Source organism: Oncorhynchus clarkii, chromosome 9 (genome assembly GCF_045791955.1).
Source record: "Oncorhynchus clarkii lewisi isolate Uvic-CL-2024 chromosome 9, UVic_Ocla_1.0, whole genome shotgun sequence".
Classification (NCBI taxonomy): Eukaryota; Metazoa; Chordata; class Actinopteri; order Salmoniformes; family Salmonidae; genus Oncorhynchus; species Oncorhynchus clarkii.
In genome coordinates this window covers 8,471,594-8,496,593 of record NC_092155.1, presented here as the reverse complement: position 1 = coordinate 8,496,593, position 25,000 = coordinate 8,471,594, and the positions used below count along the sequence as shown (strand labels likewise).

General features: G+C 44.5%; 1 protein-coding gene across 1 annotated transcript in view; it reads left to right on the top strand.

Annotated features, from left to right (window-relative positions):
• Positions 1–25,000, top strand: part of LOC139415814 (circularly permutated Ras protein 1) — a 45,562-nt gene that overhangs the window by 18,329 nt on the left and 2,233 nt on the right. The window contains exons 8-15 of the mRNA XM_071163929.1: positions 3,394–3,483; positions 12,328–12,479; positions 13,720–13,801; positions 13,972–14,099; positions 14,621–14,705; positions 21,594–21,700; positions 21,833–21,945; positions 24,709–24,820. Of these exons, the coding sequence (XP_071020030.1) occupies positions 3,394–3,483; positions 12,328–12,479; positions 13,720–13,801; positions 13,972–14,099; positions 14,621–14,705; positions 21,594–21,700; positions 21,833–21,945; positions 24,709–24,820 (869 nt within the window). The remainder of the gene's footprint in view (positions 1–3,393; positions 3,484–12,327; positions 12,480–13,719; positions 13,802–13,971; positions 14,100–14,620; positions 14,706–21,593; positions 21,701–21,832; positions 21,946–24,708; positions 24,821–25,000) is intronic.

Below are 25,000 nucleotides of genomic sequence, written 5' to 3'. Positions count from 1 at the left end.
AACAGTCTGATGGTCTGGTAATAGAAGCTGTCCAACAGTCTGATGGTAATAGAAGCTGTCCAACAGTCTGATGGTAATAGAAGCTGTTTAACAGTCTGATGGAGATAGAAGCTGTTCAACAGTCTGATGGTAATAGAAGCTGTTCAACAGTCTGATGGTGATAGAAGCTGTTCAACAGTCTGATGGTGATAGAAGCTGTTTAACAGTCTGATGGTGATAGAAGCTGTTTAACAGTCTGATGGTAATAGAAGCTGTTTAACAGTCTGATGGTGATAGAAGCTGTTCAACAGTCTGATGGTGATAGAAGCTGTTCAACAGTCTGATGGTGATAGAAGCTGTTTAACAGTCTGATGGTGATAGAAGCTGTCCAACAGTCTGATGGTGATAGAAGCTGTTCAACAGTCTGATGGTCTGGTGATAGAAGCTGTTCAACAGTCTGATGGTGATAGAAGCTGTTCAACAGTCTGATGGTGATAGAAGCTGTTCAACAGTCTGATGGTAATAGAAGCTGTTCAACAGTCTGATGGTGATAGAAGCTGTTCAACAGTCTGATGGTGATAGAAGCTGTTCAACAGTCTGATGGTGATAGAAGCTGTTCAACAGTCTGATGGTGATAGAAGCTGTTCAACAGTCTGATGGTGATAGAAGCTGTTCATCAGTCTGATGGTAATAGAAGCTGTTCAACAGTCTGATGGTGATAGAAGCTGTTCAACAGTCTGATGGTGATAGAAGCTGTTCAACTGTCTGGTGGTAATAGAAGCTGTTCAACAGTCTGATGGTGATAGAAGCTGTGTTTTTAGTCTCTCGGTCTTAGCTGTGATGCACCTGTACTGTCTTAGTCTGTCGGTAGCCGAGTGAAGAGTCCGTGGCTTCTGTCCTTATGATCTTCTTGGTTAATGTCCTGGAGGGCAGGCAGCGTGCCTTCAGTAATGCGTTGGGCTGACCGCACCACCCTCTGAAGAGCCCTGCGGTTGAGGGTGGTGCAGTTGTCGTACCAGGCGGTGATGCACAACAGAATGATCTCAATGGTACATTTGTAAAAGTTTGTGAGGGTCTAAGGGGCCAATGCCGAATTTCTTCAGCCTCCTGTGGTTGTAGAGATGCTGTTGTGCCTTCATTCAGTCCATTTCAGGTCCTCAGTGATGTGTACGCCAAGGAACTTTAAGAGGAGCTTTGTATCCGTCTCAGAATGGAGAAAAAAACAATAGTATAATGTCTTTTTCCTGCAAGTGGGGGCAAGTGATGTGTTTTTTGGAATTTCAGGAGAACTTTCCTTAAATGTCCTTATACAATGAATGCAGCCTCGGGATATGCTGTTTCCAAATTGTTTAAAGTCCCGTGTGATTCATTGAGTGCCAGCGTGGTGTCAGCTTGGGGGGGGGGGGGGGGGGGTGTACACAGCAGTGAATTCTCTCGGGCGATAATGGGGTCGTCATTTGAACGTGAGGTATTTCAGGTCATTAGGACTGAAACTCTTAAGGGTTTGTACATTCCTACAATCACACTATGAGTTGCTGTTCACGAAACATACTCCTACGCCTTTTTCCCCTCTCCATGCAATGTATGGAAAACCCTGCAGGCTGTACAGCCTGATCACGTACCTCCCCTGTCAGATGAGTCTCTGTGAAGCAGATTAGGTTGTGAATCTCATATCGCTCTGGTAGGAAATCCACGCTCTAATCTCGCAAAGTTTTTTGTCCAGAGACTAATCTAGTAGGAAGTGGAGGGTAGAACACCAGTTCGCCTTCCCCTTTGCCTTCTACTGCAGTGTCTTTTTGGGAAAAAAGGCTCCCGTGATGAATTAATGGCTTTGGGTAATCCAGATCCAAGTTGAATTTGTAATGATTAATCTTCAATCTGATATCCAGAAGTGTCTGTTGGTCATAGGAAATAATACTAGAAACCTTCTGATCAAATTATGTAAAAAAATAACACTAAAATAAACAAAAGACTGCAAAGTTGTCTGGGAGCAACAGGGCGGCCATCTTGTTCCATCACTTCAGATGGAATGCAGTCTAGAAATGTGGAATGCGGCTATCTTCTGTAAACCACCCTACCTTGTCACAACATAACTGATTGGCTCAAACGCATTAAGAAGGAGAGAAATTCCACAAATTAACTTTTAATAAGGCACACCTATTAATTTAAATGCATCCCAGGTGACTACCTCATAAAGCTGGTTGAGAGAATGCGAATCTCAAACATAGAATATTTTTTGATTTGTTTAACACTTTTTTGGTTACTACATGATTCCATATGTGTTATTTCGTGTTTGTGTTCTAGAACTTTTTCTACAAGGTGTTCTAGAACTTTTTCTACAAGGTGTTCTAGAACTTTTTCTCCAAGGTGTTCTAGACATTTTTCTCCAAGGTGTTCTAGAACTTTTTCTACAAGGTGTTCTAGAACTTTTTATACAAGGTGTTCTAGAACTTTTTCTCCAAGGTGTTCTAGACATTTTTCTACAAGGTGTTCTAGAACTTTTGACTTGCAATGTATACAAAAGTATGTGGACACATCTTAAAATTAGTGGATTTGGGGAAGGCCCCTTCCTGTTTCAGCATGACAATGCCCCTCGTGCACAATGTGAGGTCCATACAGAAATGGTTTGTTAATAAGATCGGTGTGGAAGAGCTTGACTGGCCAGTATAGAGCCTTGACCTCAACCCCATCAAACACCTTCGGGATGAATTGGAACGCCGACTGCGAGTCAGGCCTAATCGCCCCAACATCAGTACCTGACCTCACTAATGCACTTGTTCCAACATCTAGTGGAAAGCCTTCCCAGAAGAATGGAGGCTGTTATAGCAGCAATGTTCCAACATCTAGTGGAAAGCCTTCCCAGAAGAGTGGAGGCTGTTATAGCAGCAATGTTCCAACATCTAGTGGAAAGTCTTCCCAGAAGAGTGGAGGCTGTTATAGCAGCAATGTTCCAACATCTAGTGGAAAGCCTTCCCAGAAGAGTGGAGGATGTTATAGCAGCAATGTTCCAACATCTAGTGGAAAGTCTTCCCAGAAGAGTGGAGGCTGTTATAGCAGAAATGTTCCAACATCTAGTGGAAAGTCTTCCCCAGAAGAATGGAGGCTGTTATAGCAGCAATGTTCCAACATCTAGTGGAAAGCCTTCCCAGAAGAGTGGAGGCTGTTATAGCAGAAATGTTCCAACATCTAGTGGAAAGTCTTCCCCAGAAGAGTGGAGGCTGTTATAGCAGCAATGTTCCAACATCTAGTGGAAAGTCTTCCCAGAAAAGTGGAGGCCGTTATAGCAGCAAAGGGGGACCAACTCCATATTAAGGCCCCTGATTTTGGAATTCGATGTTTGACGAACAGGTGTCCACATACTTTTGGCAACGTAGTGTATGCCAATGCTCTCTCTCTCTCTCTCTCTCTGTGTAGAGTATTCAGGATGCCCTCCAGAGGGCGCTGTCCTCTCTACTGCAGACCTCACCTCACCGCAGAGTCGCCATGGTTACCTTCAATGACCAGGTACTGATTGATTTTTGGGAGAGAATTTAGAGGGAGGGAGGGAGGGAAACTGGTCCTGTTTTGACAGGACTGTATATATATATATATATATATATATATATATATATATATACATATATCACTGTATATAGACTTTGTTTTTTTCCTATTGTGTTATTGACTGTACGCTTGTTTAGTGGAGGGTAGAAGGCTCCCGGGTAGCTCCAGGGTAGCCCAGTGGTTAGAGCGTTGGACTAGAAACCGGAAGGTTGCGAGTTCAAACCCCCGACCTGACAAGGTACAAATCTGTTGTTCTGCCCCTGAACAGTCAGTTAACCCACTGTTCCTAGGCTGTCATTGAAAATAAGAATTTGTTCTTAACTGACTTGCCTGGTTAAATAAAGGTTAAAAAAATATTCCATGTGTAACTCTGTGTCAAACTGCTTTGCTTTATCTTGGCCAGGTCGCAGTTCTAAATGAGAACTTGTTCTCAACTAGCCAACCTGGTTAAATAAAGGTGAAATAAAATAAATTATACATTTTTGAAACCATTATTTAGAATTTTTAATCAGGCCCACCACTGCTGTGTCGTCTGCAAACCTGATGATTGAGTTGGAGGAGTGCGTGGCCACACAGTCATAGGTGAATCCTTGTGGGGCCTCTGTGTTGAGGGTCAGCGTAGTGGAGGTGTTGTTGCCTACCTTCACCACCTGGGGGCGGCCCGTCAGGAAGTCCAGGACCCAGTAGCACAGGGCGGGGTTCAAAGTATGATCGTGTCACATTGCCTCAGCCTGGGAAAACTACTGGTACCCGGTTGTGTATGACACAGATTTAGTGAACCGTAGTGGTGTATTTTAAGTTATGACAAGAGTCCTTTGATTGCATGGAACAACCGTGTACAGAACAATGTTGAGAAACTTACCGTCTGTTGATTTTTGAGATGATTGTATCAAGAACTAAAGAATGATAGATAGTGGTGAGTGCTTGTGTTGCATGTGTACATGTGTGTTGTGTGCATGCGTGCAGGGGTGTGTGTTTGATCGATAGTGTCAACAATGATTAATTGGTGGCTCTTCCCTTTTAATGTATATAAAGGTGCGTTGAGTTTCAAGTTTTCGAGAAGCTATTTTTTCCCCCACCCAATTTATTTTTATTTTATAATAAATTATTTCATTGCAATTCAACACCACCACGCATGACTGGAGACATAATTAGCAGAATCTTTAATGGTTATAAAAACAAACTGAGAGCAAATATAAATGGCCTCATCTTGAATACATTCATCTAATGTAGGGATACGAAAAGGGGGGACACTTACAGAGCCTTGCCAACGTATTCAGACCCCTTGGCCTTGCAAAAGTATTCAGACCCCTTGGCCTTGCCAACGTATTCAGACCCCTTGGCCTTGCCAACGTATTCAGACCACTTGGCCTTGCCAACGTATTCAGACCCCTTGGCCTTGCCAACGTATTCAGACCCCTTGGCCTTGCCAACGTATTCAGACCCCTTGGCCTTGCCAACGTATTCAGACCCCTTGGCCTTGCAACGTATTCAGACCCCTTGGCCTTGCCAACGTATTCAGACCCCTTGGCCTTGCAACGTATTCAGACCCCTTGGCCTTGCAACGTATTCAGACCCCTTGGCCTTGCAACGTATTCAGACCCCTTGGCCTTGCCAACGTATTCAGACCCCTTGGCCTTGCCAACGTATTCAGACCCCTTGGCCTTGCAACGTATTCAGACCCCTTGGCCTTGCCAACGTATTCAGACACCTTGGCCTTGCCAACGTATTCAGACCCCTTGGCCTTGCCAACGTATTCAGACCCCTTGGCCTTGCCAACGTATTCAGACCCCTTGGCCTTGCCAACGTATTCAGACCCCTTGGATTTCTTCACATATTGTTGTGTTACAAAGTGGGATAAACATTTGTTTAATTGTCATTTTGTGTAATACAATTTTGATGGGGCCCAAAATAACCATGTAATGTCAAATACTATTAGATATATTGTTTTTGATGAATAAAAACGCAATAACTAAAATATAGTAGTTGCATAAGTATTCAGCTTCCTGAGGCAATACATGCTAGAAGCAGCATTGGCAGCGATTACAGCTGTGAGGCTTTCTGGGTAAGTCTCTAAGAGCGATTACAGCTGTGAGGCTTTCTGGGTAAGTCTCTAAGAGCGATTACAGCTGTGAGGCTTTCTGGGTAAGTCTCTAAGAGCGATTACAGCTGTGAGGCTTTCTGGGTAAATCTCTAAGAGCGATTACAGCTGTGAGGCTTTCTGGGTAAATCTCTAAGAGCGATTACAGCTGTGAGGCTTTCTGGGTAAGTCTCTAAGAGCGATTACAGCTGTGAGGCTTTCTGGGTAAGTCTCTAAGAGCGATTACAGCTGTGAGGCTTTCTGGGTAAGTCTCTAAGAGTGATTACAGCTGTGAGTCTTTCTGGGTAAGTCTCTAAGAGTGATTACAGCTGTGAGTCTTTCTGGGTAAGTCTCTAAGAGCGATTACAGCTTTGAGGCTTTCTGGGTAAGTCTCTAAGAGCGATTACAGCTGTGAGGCTTTCTGGGTAAGTCTCTAAGAGCGATTACAGCTGTGAGGCTTTCTGGGTAAGTCTCTAAGAGCGATTACAGCTGTGAGGCTTTCTGGGTAAGTCTCTAAGAGCGATTACAGCTGTGAGGCTTTCTGGGTAAGTCTCTAAGAGCGATTACAGCTGTGAGGCTTTCTGGGTAAGTCTCTAAGAGCGATTACAGCTGTGAGGCTTTCTGGGTAAGTCTCTAAGAGCGATTACAGCTGTGAGGCTTTCTGGGTAAGTCTCTAAGAGCGATTACAGCTGTGAGTCTTTCTGGGTAAGTCTCTAAGAGCGATTACAGCTGTGAGGCTTTCTGGGTAAGTCTCTAAGAGCGATTACAGCTGTGAGGCTTTCTGGGTAAGTCTCTAAGAGCGATTACAGCTGTGAGGCTTTCTGGGTAAGTCTCTAAGAGCGATTACAGCTGTGAGGCTTTCTGGGTAAGTCTCTAAGAGCCATTACAGCTGTGAGGCTTTCTGGGTAAGTCTCTAAGAGCGATTACAGCTGTGAGGCTTTCTGGGTAAGTCTCTAAGAGCGATTACAGCTGTGAGGCTTTCTGGGTAAGTCTCTAAGAGCGATTACAGCTGTGAGGCTTTCTGGGTAAGTCTCTAAGAGCGATTACAGCTGTGAGGCTTTCTGGGTAAGTCTCTAAGAGCGATTACAGCTGTGAGGCTTTCTGGGTAAGTCTCTAAGAGCGATTACAGCTGTGAGGCTTTCTGGGTAAGTCTCTAAGAGCGATTACAGCTGTGAGGCTTTCTGGGTAAGTCTCTAAGAGCGATTACAGCTGTGAGGCTTTCTGGGTAAGTCTCTAAGAGCCATTACAGCTGTGAGGCTTTCTGGATAAGTCTCTAAGAGCGATTACAGCTGTGAGGCTTTCTGGGTAAGTCTCTAAGAGCGATTACAGCTGTGAGGCTTTCTGGGTAAGTCTCTAAGAGCGATTACAGCTGTGAGGCTTTCTGGGTAAGTCTCTAAGAGCGATTACAGCTGTGAGGCTTTCTGGGTAAGTCTCTAAGAGCGATTACAGCTGTGAGGCTTTCTGGGTAAGTCTCTAAGAGCGATTACAGCTGTGAGGCTTTCTGGGTAAGTCTCTAAGAGCGATTACAGCTGTGAGGCTTTCTGGGTAAGTCTCTAAGAGCCATTACAGCTGTGAGGCTTTCTGGGTAAGTCTCTAAGAGCGATTACAGCTGTGAGGCTTTCTGGGTAAGTCTCTAAGAGCGATTACAGCTGTGAGGCTTTCTGGGTAAGTCTCTAAGAGCGATTACAGCTGTGAGGCTTTCTGGGTAAGTCTCTAAGAGCGATTACAGCTGTGAGGCTTTCTGGGTAAGTCTCTAAGAGCGATTACAGCTGTGCGGCTTTCTGGGTAAGTCTCTAAGAGCGATTACAGCTGTGAGGCTTTCTGGGTAAGTCTCTAAGAGCGATTACAGCTGTGAGGCTTTCTGGGTAAGTCTCTAAGAGCGATTACAGCTGTGAGGCTTTCTGGGTAAGTCTCTAAGAGCGATTACAGCTGTGAGGCTTTCTGGGTAAGTCTCTAAGAGCGATTACAGCTGTGAGGCTTTCTGGGTAAGTCTCTAAGAGCGATTACAGCTGTGAGGCTTTCTGGGTAAGTCTCTAAGAGCGATTACAGCTGTGAGGCTTTCTGGGTAAGTCTCTAAGAGCGATTACAGCTTTGAGTCTTTCTGGGTAAGTCTCTAAGAGCGATTACAGCTGTGAGGCTTTCTGGGTAAGTCTCTAAGAGCGATTACAGCTGTGAGTCTTTCTGGGTAAGTCTCTAAGAGCGATTACAGCTGTGAGGCTTTCTGGGTAAGTCTCTAAGAGCGATTACAGCTGTGAGGCTTTCTGGGTTAGTCTCTAAGAGCGATTACAGCTGTGAGGCTTTCTGGGTAAGTCTCTAAGAGCGATTACAGCTGTGAGGCTTTCTGGGTAAGTCTCTAAGAGTGATTACAGCTGTGAGGCTTTCTGGGTAAGTCTCTAAGAGCGATTACAGCTGTGAGGCTTTCTGGGTAAGTCTCTAAGAGCCATTACAGCTGTGAGGCTTTCTGGGTAAGTCTCTAAGAGCGATTACAGCTGTGAGGCTTTCTGGGTAAGTCTCTAAGAGCGATTACAGCTGTGAGGCTTTCTGGGTAAGTCTCTAAGAGCGATTACAGCTGTGAGGCTTTCTGGGTAAGTCTCTAAGAGCGATTACAGCTGTGAGGCTTTCTGGGTAAGTCTCTAAGAGCGATTACAGCTGTGAGGCTTTCTGGGTAAGTCTCTAAGAGCGATTACAGCTGTGAGGCTTTCTGGGTAAGTCTCTAAGAGCGATTACAGCTGTGAGGCTTTCTGGGTAAGTCTCTAAGAGCGATTACAGCTGTGAGGCTTTCTGGGTAAGTCTCTAAGAGCGATTACAGCTGTGAGGCTTTCTGGGTAAGTCTCTAAGAGCGATTACAGCTGTGAGGCTTTCTGGGTAAGTCTCTAAGAGCGATTACAGCTGTGAGGCTTTCTGGGTAAGTCTCTAAGAGCGATTACAGCTGTGAGGCTTTCTGGGTAAGTCTCTAAGAGCGATTACAGCTGTGAGGCTTTCTGGGTAAGTCTCTAAGAGCGATTACAGCTGTGAGGCTTTCTGGGTAAGTCTCTAAGAGCGATTACAGCTTTGAGTCTTTCTGGGTAAGTCTCTAAGAGCGATTACAGCTGTGAGGCTTTCTGGGTAAGTCTCTAAGAGCGATTACAGCTGTGAGTCTTTCTGGGTAAGTCTCTAAGAGCGATTACAGCTGTGAGGCTTTCTGGGTAAGTCTCTAAGAGCGATTACAGCTGTGAGGCTTTCTGGGTTAGTCTCTAAGAGCGATTACAGCTGTGAGGCTTTCTGGGTAAGTCTCTAAGAGCGATTACAGCTGTGAGGCTTTCTGGGTAAGTCTCTAAGAGCGATTACAGCTGTGAGGCTTTCTGGGTAAGTCTCTAAGAGCGATTACAGCTGTGAGGCTTTCTGGGTAAGTCTCTAAGAGCCATTACAGCTGTGAGGCTTTCTGGGTAAGTCTCTAAGAGCCATTACAGCTGTGAGGCTTTCTGGGTAAGTCTCTAAGAGCGATTACAGCTGTGAGGCTTTCTGGGTAAGTCTCTAAGAGCGATTACAGCTGTGAGGCTTTCTGGGTAAGTCTCTAAGAGCGATTACAGCTGTGAGGCTTTCTGGGTAAGTCTCTAAGAGCGATTACAGCTGTGAGGCTTTCTGGGTAAGTCTCTAAGAGCGATTACAGCTGTGAGGCTTTCTGGGTAAGTCTCTAAGAGCGATTACAGCTGTGAGGCTTTCTGGGTAAGTCTCTAAGAGCGATTACAGCTGTGAGGCTTTGTACACCTGGATTGTGAAATGTTTCCCCATTATTCTTTTCAAAATTCTTCAAGCACCTGAGCAGTTTCAGCTCAGTTCAGAGGAAAACTGTATCTTCGATGTGTCTGGGTGGTTTAATGCATCATCCACAGCATAATTATGATCTTGACCATGCTTAAATAGATATTAAATGTCTGATTTGCTATTGTTACCCGTCGACCAATCATTGCCCTTCTTTATGAGGCTTTCGAAAGCTCCCTGGTCTTTGTCGTTGAATCTGTGTTTGAAATTCAATACTTGACTGAGGGACCTTCCAGATGTTGTATGTATGGGGGACAGAGGAAGGGGTAGTCATTAAAAAAATAATGTCTGCCCCTATCATTTCACACAGTGAGAACATGTCACTTATTATGGGATTTCTTAATCCAAATTCTACTCCTGAACTAATTTAGGCTTGCCTAAACTAAGGGTCTGAATACTTATGCAACGACTATATTTTAGCAATTAATTTTTGTAGTCTTAAAATAAATATATATATAATTTTTCTTCCACTTTGAGAATTAAATCTATTTTAAAACCGCATTGTAACACAATAACATTAACATTTTTTTTTTTTAAATACAAGGGTTCTGGAATCATTTTGCAAGGCAGCGTATAGTAGTCTACACTATGACATCCATCTAGCCTGGAGGAGGAAATTATATTGTCCTACGCACTTGTGATTTAACAAAAGGATCCAAAGCATTTAAAAAACATACAAGCTAATGATCCTCTGTGGCTAAGTCATGCTCTCTATAGTATAGCCTACCTGCCTACCTGCCTACCTGCCTACCGGTCTACCTGTCTACCTGTCTACCTGCCTACCAGTCTACCTGTCTACCTGCCTACTGGTCTACCTGTCTACCTGTCTACCTGCCTACCGGTCTACCTGTCTACCTATCTACCTACTAACTTGCCTACCTGCCTACCTGTCTACCTGCCTACCTTTCTACCTGTCTACCTGCCTACCTACTAACCTGCCTAACGGTCTACCTGTCTACCTGTCTATCTGTCTACCTGCCTACCTGCCTACCTGTCTACCTGCCTACCTGTCTACCTGTCTACCTGCCTACCTATCTACTTACTAACCTGCCTACCTGCCTACCTGTCTACCTGCCTACCTGTCTACCTGTCTACCTGCCTACCTATCTACTTACTAACCTGCCTACCTGCCTACCTGTCTACCTGCCTACCTGTCTACCTGCCTACCTGTCTACCTGTCTACCTGTCTACCTGCCTACCTGTCTACCTGTCTACCTGCCTACCTGTCTACCTGCCTACCTGTCTACCTGCCTACCTGTCTACCTGCCTACCTGCCTACCTGCCTACCTGTCTACCTGCCTACCTGTCTACCTGTCTACCTGCCTACCTGCCTACCTGTCTACCTGCCTACCTGTCTACCTGTCTACCTGCCTACCTGCCTACCTGTCTACCTGCCTACCTGTCTACCTGCCTACCTGTCTACCTGTCTACCTGCCTACCTGTCTACCTGTCTACCTGTCTACCTGCCTACCTGTCTACCTGTCTACCTGTCTACCTGTACACCTGTGGCATATTTTCTTTATTGGTATGATAATTATCTCTCTCTGTATGGTGATGGTTCAGGTTCACCAGTCTCTCTGAGGGACTGGGCTATCAATAACACTCCCTCCCCATCCCCTCCCTCTCTCCCTCTGTAGGTAGTAGTGTATGGTGATGGTTCAGGTTCACCAGTCTCTCTGAGGGACTGGGCTATCAATAACACTCCCTCCCCATCCCCTCCCTCTCTCCCTCTGTAGGTAGTAGTGTATGGTGATGGTTCAGGTTCACCAGTCTCTCTGAGGGACTGGGCTATCAATAACACTCCCTCCCCATCCCCTCCCTCTCTCCCTCTGTAGGTAGTAGTGTATGGTGATGGTTCAGGTTCACCAGTCTCTCTGAGGGACTGGGCTATCAATAACACTCCCTCCCCATCCCCTCCCTCTCTCCCTCTGTAGGTAGTAGTGTATGGTGATGGTTCAGGTGTACCAGTCTCTCTGAGGGACTGGGCTATCAATAACACTCCCTCCCCATCCCCTCCCTCTCTCCCTCTGTAGGTAGTAGTGTATGGTGATGGTTCAGGTGTACCAGTCTCTCTGAGGGACTGGGCTATCAATAACACTCCCTCCCCATCCCCTCCCTCTCTCCCTCTGTAGGTAGTAGTGTATGGTGATGGTTCAGGTGTACCAGTCTCTCTGAGGGACTGGGCTATCAATAACACTCCCTCCCCATCCCCTCCCTCTCTCCCTCTGTAGGCAGTAGTGTATGGTGATGGTTCAGGTTCACCAGTCTCTCTGAGGGACTGGGCTATCAATAACACTCCCTCCCAATCCCCTCCCTCTCTCCCTCTGTAGGTAGTAGTGTATGGTGATGGTTCAGGTGTACCAGTCTCTCTGAGGGACTGGGCTATCAATAACACTCCCTCCCCATCCCCTCCCTCTCTCCCTCTGTAGGTAGTAGTGTATGGTGATGGTTCAGGTGTACCAGTCTCTCTGAGGGACTGGGCTATCAATAACACTCCCTCCCCATCCCCTCCCTCTCTCCCTCTGTAGGTAGTAGTGTATGGTGATGGTTCAGGTGTACCAGTCTCTCTGAGGGACTGGGCTATCAATAACACTCCCTCCCCATCCCCTCCCTCTCTCCCTCTGTAGGTAGTAGTGTATGGTGATGGTTCAGGTTCACCAGTCTCTCTGAGGGACTGGGCTATCAATAACACTCCCTCCCCATCCCCTCCCTCTCTCCCTCTGTAGGTAGTAGTGTATGGTGATGGTTCAGGTTCACCAGTCTCTCTGAGGGACTGGGCTATCAATAACACTCCCTCCCCATCCCCTCCCTCTCTCCCTCTGTAGGTAGTAGTGTATGGTGATGGTTCAGGTTCACCAGTCTCTCTGAGGGACTGGGCTATCAATAACACTCCCTCCCCATCCCCTCCCTCTCTCCCTCTGTAGGTAGTAGTGTATGGTGATGGTTCAGGTGTACCAGTCTCTCTGAGGGACTGGGCTCTAGTTGATTCTGACTACCTGAGACAACAGGGTAAACAGTACAACACTCCACACTGTATAGCTGAGAGCTACCAACACCTCTCACTGAGAGTCAAAGAGTGAGTCTGTCTGTCTGGTTGACTGTCTGACTGTCTGTCTATTTGTCTGGCTGGCTGCCTTACTGGTTGTCTGTCTGTCTGTCTGACTGACTGTCTGTCTGATTGACTGTCTGACTGTCTGTCTGGCTGTGTGCTTGGCTGCCTGGCTGTGTGCTTGTCTGGCTCTCTGCCTGGTTGGTTGTCTGTCTGTCTGTCTGTCTGTCTGTCTGTCTGTCTGTCTGTCTGTTTGTCTGATTGACTGTCTGACTGGCTGGCTGGCTGTGTGCTTGGCTGGCTGGCTGTGTGCTTGTCTGGCTCTCTGCCTGACTGGTTGACTGACTGACTGACTGGCTGGCTGGCTGTCTCTGTCTGTCTGTCTGTCTGTCTCTGTCTGGCTGTATAACTGTCTGATTGACTGTCTGACTGGCTGTATAACTGTCTGGTTGACTGTTTGTCTGGCTAGCTGACTGGCTGCCTGTCTGTCTCTGTCTGGCTGTATGACTGGCTGTGTGACTGTCTGGTTGACTGTCTGACTGTCTGGTTGACTGTTTGACTGGCTAGCTGACTGTCTGGTTGACTGTTTGACTGGCTAGCTGACTGTCTGGTTGACTGTTTGACTGGCTAGCTGACTGGCTGGTTGACTGTTTGACTGGCTAACTGACTGTCTGGTTGACTGTTTGACTGGCTAGCTGACCGTCTGGTTGACTGTTTGACTGGCTAGCTGACTGTCTGTCAGACTGTCTAACTGGCTGTATGACTGTCTGGTTGACTGTTTGACTGGCTAGCTGACTGTCTGGTTGACTGTTTGACTGGCTAGCTGACTGTTTGACTGTCTGGTTGACTGTTTGACTGGCTAGCTGACTGTCTGGTTGACTGTTTGACTGGCTAGCTGACTGCCTGGTTGACTGTTTGACTGGCTGAATGACTGTTTGACTGGCTAGCTGACTGGCTGGTTGACTGTTTGACTGTCTGGTTGACTGTTTGACTGGCTAGCTGACTGGCTGGTTGACTGTTTGACTGGCTATCTGACTGGCTGGTTGACTGTTTGACTGGCTAGCTGACTGTCTGGTTGACTGTTTGACTGGCTGTATGACTGTCTGGTTGACTGTTTGACTGGCTAGCTGACTGTCTGGTTGACTGTTTGACTGGCTAGCTGACTGTCTGGTTGACTGTTTGACTGGCTAGCTGACTGTCTGGTTGACTGTTTGACTGGCTAGCTGACTGGCTGCCTGTCTTATTAAAACTGTATCTCCCTCTCCAGGCTGAGGGAGCATGGAGCTACAGCGCTGGGTCCTGCTGCCTTGGTCTCCGTTGCTATGGCGTCTCGATATGTGGGGTCAAAGGTCAGAGCTGAGCATTCCATCCAATACCAGTTCACTTCCTGTCTCACAGCCAATCCGATGCCTGGTTGACATTCTGACAGCATGTCCCATTTCTGTCTGTTTGACAACTCCTATGTTATTGTTGCGACCATTTATAATCTTTCTGTGTTCTGTGATTGGTTGACCTCTAGGTGATCCTGTGTACAGACGGGCGAGCTAACATCGGATTGGGTCTAATGGAGGAGAGTCCCGCCCCTTTCTCCTCCCCCCAGTCACCTTACTTCTACAGACAGCTAGCCCACGAGGCAGCTAACAGCGGGTTAGTGTACCCCCGAAATACCTCCCCGTACCCTCTATATACCACCGAAACCCATGTACCCCTAAATACAATACAATGCACCCCCAAACATCCACGCCCAAAAGCGGGGGGGGCACGAGTTTTGGGGACCCCCCCAGATAGCATTTGAACACATCATAAGTCATGGAATAAATGTTTAGAATTACAGGACTGACTGACTGATTGGCTGACTGACTGACTGATTGGCTGACTGATTGATTGACTGACTGACTGACTGACTGATTGATTGACTGACTGATTGACTGACTGACTGACTGATTGACTGACTGACTGATTGACTGACTAATTTACTGATTGACTGACTAATTTACTGACTGAATGATTGACTGACTGACTGACTGATTGGCTGACTGATTGATTGACTGACTGACTGACTGACTGATTGACTGACTGCCTGATTGACTGACTAATTTACTGACTGACTGACTAATTTACTGACTGACTGCCTGATTGACTGACTGATTGTTTACCTGTTTCTGCAGTGTGATAGTGTCGGTGATGACATTTGAGGGAACAGACTGCAGGTTGGCTGAGGTGGGACTACTGGCAGACCAGACTGGAGGCAGGGTGAGACTCACTCACACACAACAGATCTGCCCAGTCATGGACACACACACACACACACACACACACACACACACACACACACACACACACACACACACACACACACACACACACACACACACACACACGCCTGTGTAAATGTCTCGGATAGCATCAGCCTAAGGAATCAAAAACAGAAACATGAAGGTAGAGTTTTGGCAGCCTCTGTGGCAGCACATGCCAGGAATGCCAGGAGTGTGAGTGTGTGAGTTTAGCCATTGAGGTGATGAGAGATGTGCTTCCTTCCTTGTTTGTTTGTTACTTCAACAGTGTTCTAGAACACCTCGGTCTTCTCTGTCTCTAGTCTTTCTCATTGGATGATTGGTTTAGTATGTGAAAGTTCATTCGACTCTCTCTCGCTCTCTCTCTCTCTCTCTCTCTCTCTCTCTCTCTCTCTCTCTCTTTCTCTTCTTTCCCTCTGCACACGCCATCTCTTCTGCATCTCTCTTCCACTCCCCCTCTTCTCACCAGTCCTTTCCCACCCTTTCAATTCAATTAAATTAAATTCAAGGGGCTTTATTGCCATGGGAAACATTTCTCTACCTCTCACCCTTTCCTTCTCCTCCTCCTCCCCCTCTTCCTCCTCCATGTCAGTCCAGAATATACAGTGCCTTGCGAAAGTATTCGGCCCCCTTGAACTTTGCGACCTTTTGCCACATTTCAGGCTTCAAACATAAAGATATAAAACTGTATTTTTTTGTGAAGAATCAACAACAAGTGGGACACAATCATGAAGTGGAAGGACATTTATTGGATATTTCTAACTTTTTTAACAAATCAAAAACTGAAAATTTGGGCGTGCAAAATTATTCAGCCCCTTTACTTTCAGTGCAGCAAACTCTCTCCAGAAGTTCAGTGAGGATCTCTGAATGATCCAATGTTGACCTAAATGACTAATGATGATAAATACAATCCACCTGTGTGTAATCAAGTCTCCGTATAAATGCACCTGCACTGTGATAGTCTCAGAGGTCCGTTAAAAAAGCAGAGAGCATCATGAAGAACAAGGAACACACCAGGCAAGTCCGAGATACTGTTGTGAAGAAGTTTAAAGCCGGATTTGGATACAAAAAGATTTCCCAAGCTTTAAACATCCCAAGGAGCACTGTGCAAGTGACAATATTGAAATGGAAGGAGTATCAGACCACTGCAAATCTACCAAGACCTGGCCGTCCCTCTAAACTTTCAGCTCATACAAGGAGAAGACTGATCAGAGATGCAGCCAAGAGGCCCATGATCACTCTGGATGAACTGCAGAGATCTACAGCTGAGGTGGGAGTCTCTGTCCATAGGACAACAATCATAAATCTGGCCTTTATGGAAGAGTGGCAAGAAGAAAGCCATTTCTTAAAGATATCCATAAAAAGTGTTGTTTAAAGTTTGCCACAAGCCACCTGGGAGACACACCAAACATGTGGAAGAAGGTGCTCTGGTCAGATGAAACCAAAATTGAACTTTTTGGCAACAATGCAAAACGTTATGTTTGGCGTAAAAGCAACACAGCTGAACACACCATCCCCACTGTCAAACATGGTGGTGGCAGCATCATGGTTTGGGCCTGCTTTTCTTCAGCAGGGACAGGGAAGATGGTTAAAATTGATGGGAAGATGGATGGAGCCAAATACAGGACCATTCTGGAAGAAAACCTGATGGAGTCTGCAAAAGACCTGAGACTGGGACGGAGATTTGTCTTCCAACAAGACAATGATCCAAAACATAAAGCAAAATCTACAATGGAATGGTTCAAAAATAAACATATCCAGGTGTTAGAATGGCCAAGTCAAAGTCCAGACCTGAATCCAATCGAGAATCTGTGGAAAGAACTGAAAACTGCTGTTCACAAATGCTCTCCATCCAACCTCACTGAGCTCGAGCTGTTTTGCAAGGAGGAATGGGAAAAAATGTCAGTCTCTCGATGTGCAAAACTGATAGAGACATACCCCAAGCGACTTACAGCTGTAATCGCAGCAAAAGGTGGCGCTACAAAGTATTAACTTAAGGGGGCTGAATAATTTTGCACGCCCAATTTTTCAGTTTTTGATTTGTTAAAAAAGTTTGAAATATCCAATAAATGTCGTTCCACTTCATGATTGTGTCCCACTTGTTGTTGATTCTTCACAAAAAAATACAGTTTTATATCTTTATGTTTGAAGCCTGAAATGTGGCAAAAGGTCGCAAAGTTCAAGGGGGCCGAATACTTTCGCAAGGCACTGTATATATATATACATGTACAGTGAGGGGGAAAAAGTATTTGATCCCCTGCTGATTTTGTACGTTTGCCCACTGACAAAAAAATGATCAGTCTGTAATTTTAATCGTAGGTTTATTTGAACAGTGAGAGACAGAATAACAAAAAAATACAGAAAAACGCTTGTCAAAAATGTTATAAATTGATTTGCATTTTAAAGAGGGAAATAAGTATTTGACCCCTCTGCAAAACATAACTTAGTACTTGGTGGCAAAACCCTTGTTGGCAAAAAAGGTCAGACGTTTCTTGTAGTTGGCCACCAGGTTTGCACACATCTCAGGAGGGATTTTGTCCCACTCCTCTTTGCAGATCTTCTCCAAGTCATTAAGGTTTCGAGGCTGACGTTTGGCAACTCGAACTTTCAGCTCCCTCCACAGATTTTCTATGGGATTAAGGTCTAGAGACTGGCTAGGCCACTCCAGGACCTTAATGTGCTTCTTCTTGAGCCACTCCTTTGTTGCCTTGGCCGTGTGTTTTGGGTCATTGTCATGCTGGAATACCTATCCACGACCCATTTTCAATGCCCTGGCTGAGGGAAGGAGGTTCTCACCCAATATATGACGGTACATGGCCCCGTCCATCGTCCCTTTGATGTGGTGAAGTTGTCCTGTCCCCTTAGCAGAATAACACCCCCAAAGCATAATGTTTCCACCTCCATGTTTGACGGTGGGGATGGTGTTCTTGGGGTCATAGGCAGCATTCCTCCTCCTCCTCCAAACACGGCGAGTTGAGTTGATGCCAAAGAGCTCCATTTTGGTCTCATCTGACCACAACACTTTCACCCAGTTGTCCTCTGAATCATTCAGATGTTCATTGGCAAACTTCAGACGGGCATGTATATGTGCTTTCTTGAGCAGGGGGACCTTGTGGGCGCTGCAGGATTTCAGTCCTTCACGGCATAGTGTGTTACCAATTGTTTTCTTGGTCTTGGCCATGGTGGAGAGTTTGGAATCTGATTGATTGATTACTTCTGTGGACAGGTGTCTTTTATACAGGTAACAAGCTGAGATTAGGAGCATTCCCTTTAAGAGTGTGCTCCTAATCTCAGCTCGTTACCTGTATAAAAGACACCTGGGAGCCAGAAATCTTTCTGATTGAGAGGGGGTCAAATACTTATTTCCCTCATTAAAATGCAAATCAATTTATAACATTTTTGACATGCGTTTTTCAGGATTTTTTTGTTGTTATTCTGTCTCTCACCGTACAAATAAACCTACCATTAAAATTATAGACTGATCATTTCTTTGTCAGTGGTCAAACGTACCAAATCAGCAGGGGATCAAATACTTTTTCCTTCACTGTATGTGTCACGCCCTGGCCATAGAGAGGCTTTTATTCTCTATTTTGGTTAGGCCATGGTGTGACTAGGATGGGCATTCTAGTTTCTTTATTTCTATGTTTTCTGTTTCTACAGTGCCTTGCGAAAGTATTCGGCCCCCTTGAACTTTGCGACCTTTTGCCACATTTCAGGCTTCAAACATAAAGATATAAAACTGTATTTTTTTGTGAAGAATCAACAACAAATGGGACACAATCATGAAGTGGAACAACATTTATTGGATATTTCAAACTTTTTTAACAAATCAAAACTGAAAAATTGGGCGTGCAAAATTATTCAGCCCCTTTACTTTCAGTGCAGCAAACTCTCTCCAGAAGTTCAGTGAGGATCTCTGAATGATCCAATGTTGACCTAAATGACTAATGATGATAAATACAATCCACCTGTGTGTAATCAAGTCTCCGTATAAATGCACCTGCACTGTGATAGTCTCAGAGGTCTGTCAAAAGCACAGAGAGCATCATGAAGAACAAGGAACACACCAGGCAGGTCCGAGATACTGTTGTGAAGAAGTTTAAAGCCGGATTTGGATACAAAAAGATTTCCCAAGCTTTAAACATCCCAAGGAGCACTGTGCAAGCGATAATATTGAAATGGAAGGAGTATCAGACCACTGCAAATCTACCAAGACCTGGCCGTCCCTCTAAACTTTCAGCTCATACAAGGAGAAGACTGATCAGAGATGCAGCCAAGAGGCCCATGATCACTCTGGATGAACTGCAGAGATCTACAGCTGAGGTGGGAGACTCTGTCCATAGGACAACAATCAGTCGTATATTGCACAAATCTGGCCTTTATGGAAGAGTGGCAAGAAGAAAGCCATTTCTTAAAGTTATCCATAAAAAGTGTTGGTTAAAGTTTGCCACAAGCCACCTGGGAGACACACCAAACATGTGGTGCTCTGGTCAGATGAAACCAAAATTGAACTTTTTGGCAACAATGCAAAACGTTATGTTTGGCGTAAAAGCAACACAGCTGAACACACCATCCCCACTGTCAAACATGGTGGTGGCAGCATCATGGTTTGGGCCTGCTTTTCTTCAGCAGGGACAGGGAAGATGGTTAAAATTGATGGGAAGATGGATGGAGCCAAATACAGGACCATTCTGGAAGAAAACCTGATGGAGTCTGCAAAAGACCTGAGACTGGGACGGAGATTTGTCTTCCAACAAGACAATGATCCAAAACATAAAGCAAAATCTACAATGGAATGGTTCAATAATAAACATATCCAGGTGTTAGAATGGCCAAGTCAAAGTCCAGACCTGAATCCAATCGAGAATCTGTGGAAAGAACTGAAAACTGCTGTTCACAAATGCTCTCCATCCAACCTCACTGAGCTCGAGCTGTTTTGCAAGGAGGAATGGGAAAAAATGTCAGTCTCTCGATGTGCAAAACTGATAGAGACATACCCCAAGCGACTTACAGCTGTAATCGCAGCAAAAGGTGGCGCTACAAAGTATTAACTTAAGGGGGCTGAATAATTTTGCACGCCCAATTTTTCAGTTTTTGATTTGTTAGAAAAGTTTGAAATATCCAATAAATGTCGTTTCACTTCATGATTGTGTCCCACTTGTTGTTGATTCTTCACAAAAAAATACAGTTTTATATCTTTATGTTTGAAGCCTGAAATGTGGCAAAAGGTCGCAAAGTTCAAGGGGGCCAAATACTTTCGCAAGGCACTGTATGTTTTGGCCAGTTAGTTAGTTATACAGTGAGTATAAGTTAGTTAGTTATACAGTGAGTATAAGTTAGTTAGTTAGTTAGTTATACAGTGAGTATAAGTTAGTTAGTTATACAGTGAGTATAAGTTAGTTAGTTAGTTAGTTAGTTAGTTAGTTAGTTATACAGTGAGTATAAGTTAGTTAGTTAGTTAGTTATACAGTGAGTATAAGTTAGTTAGTTATACAGTCAGTATAAGTTAGTTAGTTAGTTAGTTAGTTAGTTAGTTAGTTAGTTATACATACAGTGAGTATAAGTTAGTTAGTTATACAGTGAGTATAAGTTAGTTAGTTAGTTAGTTAGTTAGTTATACAGTGAGTATAAGTTAGTTAGTTATACAGTGAGTATAAGTTAGTTAGTTATACAGTGAGTATAAGTTAGTTAGTTATACAGTGAGTATAAGTTAGTTAGTTATACAGTGAGTATAAGTTAGTTAGTTAGTTAGTTAGTTAGTTATACAGTGAGTATAAGTTAGTTAGTTAGTTAGTTAGTTATACAGTGAGTATAAGTTAGTTAGTTATACAGTGAGTATAAGTTAGTTAGTTATACAGTGAGTATAAGTTAGTTAGTTAGTTAGTTAGTTAGTTAGTTAGTTATACAGTGAGTATAAGTTAGTTAGTTAGTTAGTTAGTTAGTTATACAGTGAGTATAAGTTAGTTAGTTAGTTAGTTAGTTAGTTATACAGTGAGTATAAGTTAGTTAGTTATACAGTGAGTATAAGTTAGTTAGTTATACAGTGAGTATAAGTTAGTTAGTTATACAGTGAGTATAAGTTAGTTAGTTATACAGTGAGTATAAGTTAGTTAGTTATACAGTGAGTATAAGTTAGTTAGTTATACAGTGAGTATAAGTTAGTTAGTTAGTTAGTTAGTTAGTTATACAGTGAGTATAAGTTAGTTAGTTATACAGTGAGTATAAGTTAGTTAGTTATACAGTGAGTATAAGTTAGTTAGTTAGTTAGTTAGTTAGTTAGTTAGTTAGTTATACAGTGAGTATAAGTTAGTTAGTTAGTTAGTTAGTTAGTTATACAGTGAGTATAAGTTAGTTAGTTAGTTAGTTAGTTAGTTAGTTAGTTATACAGTGAGTATAAGTTTGTTAGTTATACAGTGAGTATAAGTTAGTTAGTTAGTTAGTTAGTTAGTTAGTTCATTAGTTAGTTATACAGTGAGTATAAGTTAGTTAGTTATACAGTGAGTATAAGTTAGTTAGTTATACAGTGAGTATAAGTTAGTTAGTTATACAGTGAGTATAAGTTAGTTAGTTAGTTAGTTAGTTATCCAGTGAGTATAAGTTAGTTAGTTATACAGTGCATTCGGAAAGTATTCAGACCCCTTGACTTTTTCCATAGTTTGTTACATTACAGCCTTATTCTAAAATTGATTAAATATATTTTTGTGTGTATAGATATTATGGACTGTATATGAATAGAAAAGGTGTGTACAGTAGTAGTTATATAGGATGAGCCTGGACTAGAATACAGTATATGCATATAAAGTGGGTAAAACAGTATGTAAATTCACATCCTCTGTCAACTGTTCAGGTGAATACAGTAAGCATCGGTACCGTAGCAACAGAGATCCAGTCAGCTCTGGCCGACAACATCCTAGCAACGGGTGTCATGGCAACGCTACTAGCAGCTGATGGCGTGTGAGTATGACACCATTTTGGGTCAAGTGTGACACACACATCTTTGATTTCAATATCTGTTTTTTATTTTATTTATTCAAGTCTCTACAGTCAGTCATGAAAACACGTGACTTCTCTCTGTCTGTCCACCAGGTATTTCCCCTACGAGGAGGAGTGTAGCCACCGTCTAGTAAGGGAGATAGGGAACGTAACAGAAGCAGTAGAAATCACCTTTCAGTTCGCCTGCAAGCCTGACAGCGTAGAGAGTGAGTGACACACACACACACACACACACACACACACACACACACACACACACACACACACACACACACACACACACACACACACACACACACACACACACACACACATGCATAGATGCATGCACAAACATGCACACAACAGTAGTGGGCTTGATTACCAACAAAAACGAGACGGCCTACAGGGAAGAGTTGAGGGCCCTCGGAGTGTGGTGTCAGGAAAAAAACCTCACACTCAACGTCATCAAAACAAAGGAGATTATCGTGGACTTCAGGAAGCAGCAGAGGGAACACCCCCTCCCCCTCCCCCCATCCACATCGACGGGACAGCAGTGGAGAAGGTGGAAAGTTTTAAGTTTCTTGGCGTACACATCACTGACAAATTGAAATGGTCCACCCACACAGACAGCGTGGTGAAGAAGGCTCAGCAGCACCACTTCAACCTCAGGAGGCTGAAGAAATGTGGCTTGACACCCAATACCCTGACAAACTTTTACAGATGCACAATCGAGAGCATCCTGTCGGAAACTGCACGGAAACTGCACCCCGTCAACCGCAAGACTTTCCAGAGGGTGGTGCGGTCTGCACAACGCATCACTGGGGGCAAACTACCTGCCCTCCATGACACCTACAGCACCCGATGTCACAGGAAGGCCATAAAGATCATCAAGGACAACAACCACCCGAGCCACTGCCTGTTCACCCCGCTGTCATCCAGAAGGCGAGGTCAGTACAGGTGCATCAAAGCTGGGACCGAGAGACTGAAAAACAGCTTCTATCTCAAGGCCATCAGACTGCTAAACAGCAATAACTAACTCAGAGAGGCTGATGTCTACATCAAATCAAATGTATTTATATAGCCCTTCGTACATCAGCTGATATCTCAAAGTGCTGTACAGAAACCCAGCCTAAAACCCCAAACAGCAAGCAATGCAGGTGTAGAAGCACGGTGGCTAGGAAAAACTCACTAGAAAGGCCAAAACCTAGGAAGAAACCTAGAGAGGAACTAGGCTATGTGGGGTGGCCAGTCCTCTTCTGGCTGTGCCGGGTGGAGATTATAACAGAACATGGTCAAGATGTTCAAATGTTCATAAATGACCAGCATGGTCAAATAATAATAATCACAGGCAGAACAGTTGAAACTGGAGCAGCAGCACGGCCAGGTGGACTGGGGACAGCAAGGAGTCACCATGCCAGGTAGTCCTGAGGCATGGTCCTAGGGGTCAGGTCCTCCGAGAGAGAGAAATAAAGAGAGAAAGAGAGAATTAGAGAGAGCATACTTAAATTCACACAGGACACCGGATAGGACAGGAGAAGTACTCCAGATATAACAAACTGACCCTAGCCCCCCGACACGTAAACTACTGCAGCATAAATACTGGAGGCTGAGACAGGAGGGGTCAGGAGACACTGTGGCCCCATCCGATGATACCCCCGCACAGGGCCAAACAGGAAGGATATAACCCCACCCACTTTGCCAAAGCACAGCCCCCACACCACTAGAGGGATATCTTCATCCACCAACATACCATCCTGAGACAAGGCTGAGTATAGCCCACAAAGACCTCCGCCACGGCACAGCCCAAGGGGGGGGGTGCCAACCCAGACAGGAAGACCACGTCAGAGACTCAACCCACTCAAGTGACGCACCCCTCCTAGGGACGGCATGAAAGAGCACCAGTAAGCCAGTGACCCTGTAATAGGGTTAGAGGCAGAGAATGCCAGTGGAAAGAGGGGAACCGACCAGGCAGAGACAGCAAGGGCGGTTCGTTGCTCCAGAGCCTTTCCGTTCACCTTCCCACTCCTGGGCCAGACTACACTCAATCATATGACCCACTGAAGAGATGAGTCTTCAGTAAAGACTTACATGGAGACCCAGTCACTGGCCACTTTAATAAATGGATCACTACTCACTTTAAACAATGTCACTTTAAAAAAATGCCACTTTAATAATATTTACATATCTTACATTACTCATACCACATGTATATACTGTATTTTATACCATCTATTGTCGCTCGGCCATCGCTCATCCATATATTTTTGTGTACATATTCTCATTCACCCATTTAGATTTGTGTGTATTAGGTCGTTGTTGGGGAATTGTTAGATGACTTGTTAGATATTACTGCACGGTCAGAACTAGAAGCACAAGCATTTCACTACACTCACATTAACATCTGCTAACCATGTGTATGTGACCAATAACATCTGCTAACCATGTGTATGTGACCAATAACATCTGCTAACCATGTGTATGTGACCAATAACATCTGCTGACCATGTGTATGTGACCAATAACATCTGCTAACCATGTGTATGTGACCAATAACATCTGCTAACCATGTGTATGTGACCAATAACATCTGCTAACCATGTGTATGTGACCAATAACATCTGCTAACCATGTGTATGTGACCAATAACATCTGCTAACCATGTGTATGTGACCAATAACATCTGCTAACCATGTGTATGTGACCAATAACATCTGCTAACCATGTGTATGTGACCAATAACATCTGCTAACCATGTGTATGTGACCAATAACATCTGCTAACCATGTGTATGTGACCAATAACATCTGCTAACCATGTGTATGTGACCAATAAAATATGATTTGACATGCACAATCCCACACACTCTCAAACACACACACAGACAGTACCCCATAGTGACTCCCAGTGTGTGTGTGTGTGTGTGTGTGTGTGTGTGTGTGTGTGTGTGTGTGTGTGTGTGTGTGTGTGTGTGTGTGTTTCTTGTACAGGTTTCATGCGTAGAGCCAGACTACCGTTCCAGTTACAGCTGTCCTTCACCACCAGAGATCAACAGAATATCACACGCATCATTACTGAACAGAGACGGGTTACAACCAGCAGGTAACACACACACACACACACACACACACACACACACACACACACACACACACACACACACACACACACACTAACACACACACACACAGACACAGACACAGACACAGACACAGACACACACACACAGACAGACACACACACACAGACACACACACACACACACACACACACACACACACA